Genomic DNA, 5,163 nt, shown 5'->3' on the forward strand with positions numbered 1-5,163 from the left:
TCAAAAAGTTTTGGACTTCAGAAAGGCAGATGTGTTCGAAGACATGAAATCAATGATAATGTCCAAAAGTATCGGTGATGTGCTGAGAGTAGCTGCTCTCCAATGTGCACTATGCGTGGTTACCTCAAACATTGATGCCGATGACGTATCAAATCTGAATTTCACAATTGGGATGGTCGACATGGAACGAGCCATCACGTTGGTAACGTATTCGGTTAACTGTTTAATTGCATTGATAGACTTCACGAAATGGAAGGAAACGACATAGCGAAATGCCTTTACCTGAAGTAATGGATAATCTTTTTCTTTGTTTTCAAATAATCTATTATATCGCATGTATAATACTCAAATGTGTGTTAACACATTAGTGAATTCTAGAAAAAATGTTGCATATAGACAGGCTAGGCTGTCCCTTTATTTAGTAAAATGAAAATTGGCACGTCCAGCCAAATACAGATTCGATCTGTAGCTCGGCACTTATACCATTTATTCAAATTATTTAGAATTTACGAAACAACTCTATCTCTTCAAATCACAAAGAAAACTCAATTGAGAAAAAATGGACCGCTAATCTCTCATCATCCTTCGACCTAGGTCCGAATGGACCTAGGTCGGAAACAAACAATAACCCTCCCTCCACAGCTCTCGATCAGCCATTGCAGTGCCCAGTTCCTCAATCTCTAGCCCTGTTTCTCGTTTCAAAGTATCAAGAAAAGTGCGCTTTCTCGAGCGCCTAGTGCCCGCAGGACACCAAAGTAAGATCTCAGACACCATTTCGTTTTTCGCACGGAAACAGTGACCTGAGAAAGAGAGCATCCTGCTAGTCAGGACAGAGGAAATTCTTGGGAGTCCATGATATATCTCTTGAAGGGTTGGGTGGTTGCGCCAATCAAGATTCTGGACTCTTTTCAAAAGATTTGTATAGCAGCCATCAAGGCTCTTCAGCATGGTTTTTGTCATTGTCCAAGTCTCCGAGCCATATAGAAGAATGGGCTCGACAAGACTTCTAAAAGTTTGAAGTTTAAGAGCGTTAGACAAATTAGAGTGCCATATCTTGTTTAACTTATTACAAGCTTTCCAAGCTAGACCTTTCCTAATTTTAAAATCGTTTTCAGAGCTGTTAATATGAGAGCCAAGATATTTAAAATCCTTCACAAGTTTGATATTGACACCATTCTTGGAACTTAAAGGGAGAACAATCCCAGAGGAGCTGATAAATTCAGTTTTTCCAGCATTGCAATAAAGACCGACTTGACTGGCCGAAGTTTCAAGTGAGTGAAGAAGACTTTCAAGATTTTGAATACTCTCAGAAACTAAGGCAAGATCGTCAGCAAAGTCAAGATCGGTCAGAAAAAGGCCGCGGTTACGCTTGCGCAGGGGAACTTTAATTTTGATTCCCTTGTCATTAGATAAGTCAACAGAAATTCTTAAAACATAATCTAAAACAATGATAAAAAGAAAGGGAGCTAAGGTGTCACCTTGTAGAACTCCAGCATGAATGTCAAAAATATCAGTGTCTCCGTCAGCTGTAATGACCTTTGCTTTGGTGGACACGTAGAGTGCCCTGATGGCTGAAATGAGTTTCTCTGGAATGCCGTACAATTTAAGAATTTCAAACATTTTTACACGAGATATGGAATCAAAGGCTTTTTTAAAGTCAACAAAGCAAATAAAAGCATCTTTGTTAAGTTTTCGCATTTCTTCCAAAATACGCCTGATGGCTAAAATCTGTGTAAGAGTACTTCTTCCCTTCCGAAAACCATTTTGGTTTTTTCTTAGAAGAGGATCAAGAACTGGAACGATACGTTGTAAAAGAAGTTTGTTGAAAATTTTGGCGGCGATAGGCATAAGAGTGATGCCTCTGTAGTTGGATGCTAAGGTCAAATCACCCTTTTTTGGAACAGGAATGATACCGCCAGTTAACCAAGCAGAAGGGGGAGTTAGAAACTCAAATGTGTGATTACAAAAATCGAAAAGCATTTCCATAAAGACGGGATCTTTCCAAAGCAGAGTTGGAATATCATCAAGGCCTGAAGATTTATTATTTGAAAAAAGTTTAACGCAATTTGAAAGTTCATCAATTGTAAAAGGAGAAGTTGATATGTCAAGCTCATCAAAAATTTGAGTTAAAGGGAGAGCATTAGTATTTAAAATAGGTTGGTTTCCAAGTAAAGTTTTAAAGTGGTTGAGCCAGTTTTCTCTTCTTTTATCTGGTGAGCCACCGTTGAGCTGAATAGAAGGGTGGTCTTTTCGACCTGTTAGATCATTGATCGTTTTCCAAGCGGCCGAGTGCTGATGGCTAACATGAAGATTGGAAATTGAGTTTATCTTACCCTGAATAAACATCGATTCGGCGTTAAGGTAGGCATCATCCAGAGCTTTTTGAGCATCAGAGAGGATTTTTGATGTTCTTCTTGTAGGGCGTCGCTGATGTTTTAGTTTGGCCTCTACAAGTGCATTCCGTGCATCAGAAACAAGGTTGTTTCCAAAGAGATATTTCTTTTTGACTTTTTGTTTCTTTGGTAGAAGAGCAAGACTAACTTCTTTATTAGCTTTAATCAGATTTTGGTAACTTTTCTCAATGTCGTCGTCTGCTTGAGCCAATGTATCAAATCTATTTTTCACTTCAATAGTGTAAGTAGTTCGGAGGTCGTGGTTACAATAAACCTGTTGCCAATCGATGGATTTCATTGGGTCAGGTTTAGACTTTTTAGATGATCTAAGGCTAAGAGAAATGCGACAGGAAACAATTCTGTGGTCAGAACCAACAGAAGAAAAAGAAGAATAGGACTGAGCATTGCGAACACTGTTCCTCCATTTGTTTCTTACAATCACATAATCTAACTGAGAGAGGCTTCCTGAAGGGTGTTGGAATGACCAGAGTTTGGAAGCCTTTTTCATAAACATTGTATTTGTTGCTAGTAATTGAAACTGTTGCATGAAGTCAAAGAGTTTGTTACCGTTCCGATTAGTTAATGGGTGGAAAGAGAACTTAACGTTGTCTAGGCCAAGCTGAGCATTAAAATCACCAGATATCACCAAGAAGTTGTGGGCAGGGGTGTTAAGGACAGCCCTAGAAAGAGAAGAGTAGAATTCATCAACTTCAGATTCATCAGAAACGTTGGTGGGGCTATAGCAAGAAATGAATGTTGTTTTCGGATTGCTATTAAATTCGGCGACAATAATACGGCTTGATACTTTTGAAAGTGAAATTAGGTTGTTCGCTGCCTTAGGAGAGAGTAGTAAACCTATGCCCCCTATGGTCGAACCCTGAGAGTTTTTCCAAGCAGAGGATGTTATAAGTTTATTTTTACCAATATTAGTATGTTGAAAGTTAACCTCAGGATGTAATGTTCTATGTTCTTGGAGACTAAGTATATCAATATTGCATTTGGAAAAACAGGAGAGTAGTTCCTGTTTGCGACTAGTTAAAGTAAGAGTACGCGCGTTAAAAGTGCTAAAAATCGTAGAGTGTTTACATCTAAGAAGTTTGCGGTTATTATTTTTGGTTCCAGACTCTATCCTATCACCGCCTTCTCGCTCAGATGAGTTTGGAGAAGGAGGTTCATCAGTCTCTGAAGAAACAAGGTTAGGTTGTAGAACCGGAAAAGCAGGGGCTTGAACCCTGGTGCTGTTTAGAGAAGTCATGATTATTTCTTTCGATAGCTTTTTGTTTCGAATGCTCCACGCCACTGGATACACCCTAGAAAGAATGACAGTAACAAGTGTCTAAAGAGGTCAATCACCCCATGAGGCATAAGAGAACCCTGCAAGACGCCAACCTGTACAGGGGTGGTTTTATATCAGAATTTTCCTTTTCCTATTTGGATTGCCGTAACCGGGCTATAAGATGCTCCAACTACACCTAGTTCTCCGAAGAGATGGAATGAAAAGTAAAAATAAAATTCTTAAAATATGATACAGGTTATATATACTAAAATTCGCGGTTTATATACAGTTAAAATTCGGTAGTATGCAAGTTTTAGAGAGAAAAACATATTCACGTAGTTTTGCATTTGACAATTTTCAACACTGAAGTGATTAAAGTCGTCTCTAGAAAATTTTCAATTCAAAATAAGTTTCCTAAATAATCCAGTAAAACTACAATGAAGTAAAAAAAGAAAAAGAGACTCTCACAACAGAAGTGGAAATGATGGAACTGTCTGTCTAGCAAAACTTTTAAACGATCGATAGATCTATAATGGCTTTGCAGGGCAAGGGCGCCAGGCTTCCCAGAGGAAGCCATCCTTGAGGATGGCTAACTGCCATCCCGCATACCCTATAATCGCTAATCTATGAGCGTTTGATAAAAAATTTCATCACCCTTCATAAACAAAACAGAAAAGATTTGAAAGAAACAACGACGGAATGAAAATTAAACATAGCCTTACCTGTCATATCTTTAAAAATTCAATTCCTTCTGACTTCTCTGAACATTTGTATGGAGGGGCTTTGTTTACTTTTTTTTAAATCAACGCATGCACAGTATATTATTTTGGAACTGCCGGCAGCTGAAATCTATTGCTAGGGTGCGCGATCGGCGGTGCTTTTTTGCACGGAAGTTGGCGAGGTGAAAAAAAGATGTGTTTTTTTAACTTCAACACCAAATATCTTGATATCTTGATTTCTAAGAGCTAAACTTTTTGTAGTGTACAGAATTTATTAAGGAATCGAATAAAAACAGAATTACGACAATACTTCTTTTCTTCGGCTCATAATCGTCTTCTTTCTAGACTGGTACCTTTGCGAGCGCGCCGCACATGACCACGGACGGCACCGAAAAAAACAATAACAATGTTTTTCAACGGCCGGCCGCTTTTGAGCTGCCATCTTTACGACGGCCGTTTTGCTTTCAACGTGAAGAGAAAAGATAGGGCTTTCTTTTCATGCAACGTGCTTGTCCAGGCAACATCTACAGCGAAAGTTATAACGAAAATAAGAACAAACTTCAAATTTTTTTGAGTTTTTTAAAGATTTTATGTGCAGCACCATACATCGTTGGAAAGCTGAATCTTTCTATTTTCTGGTGGTATGATTTGTTTTTTATTAACTTTATCAGCTCAATAGCGACAGGCCAAAACATCACAGTGATTTTAGCGCAAAAATTCGTTCGTCGAAAATCGCACCCCACGCATTGAGTTGAGTTTTTCGAACACTTTTTTC

The 5,163-nt window shown here is 38.6% G+C and overlaps 1 protein-coding gene across 1 annotated transcript; it reads right to left on the reverse strand.

The window, feature by feature from the left end:
- LOC136815686 (uncharacterized) lies at nucleotides 1–4,398 on the reverse strand. The gene is made up of 5 exons (XM_067072130.1): nucleotides 4,392–4,398; nucleotides 3,518–3,575; nucleotides 2,334–3,073; nucleotides 1,156–2,030; nucleotides 1–282 (listed from the first exon to the last, which is right to left on the reverse strand). The coding sequence occupies exons 1-5, from the start codon at nucleotides 4,396–4,398 to the stop codon at nucleotides 1–3; spliced, it is 1,962 nt and encodes a 653-aa protein (XP_066928231.1).
- Between the last annotated feature and the right edge of the window lie 765 nt (nucleotides 4,399–5,163).

This window comes from Clytia hemisphaerica, unplaced genomic scaffold (genome assembly GCF_902728285.1).
Source record: "Clytia hemisphaerica strain Z4C2 unplaced genomic scaffold, Clytia hemisphaerica genome assembly, whole genome shotgun sequence".
Classification (NCBI taxonomy): Eukaryota; Metazoa; Cnidaria; class Hydrozoa; order Leptothecata; family Clytiidae; genus Clytia; species Clytia hemisphaerica.

What these genes read in the sequence shown, in the direction of transcription:
- LOC136815686 (XM_067072130.1), bottom strand. An exon ending in CGAATCGATGTTTATTCAGG is followed by an intron (nt 2,031 to 2,333) that starts GTAAGATAAACT and finishes ATAAATCTTCAG; the next exon opens with GCCTTGATGATATTCCAACT. An exon ending in ATGGTGTCAATATCAAACTT is followed by an intron (nt 283 to 1,155) that starts GTGAAGGATTTT and finishes CCATTACTTCAG; the next exon opens with GTAAAGGCATTTCGCTATGT.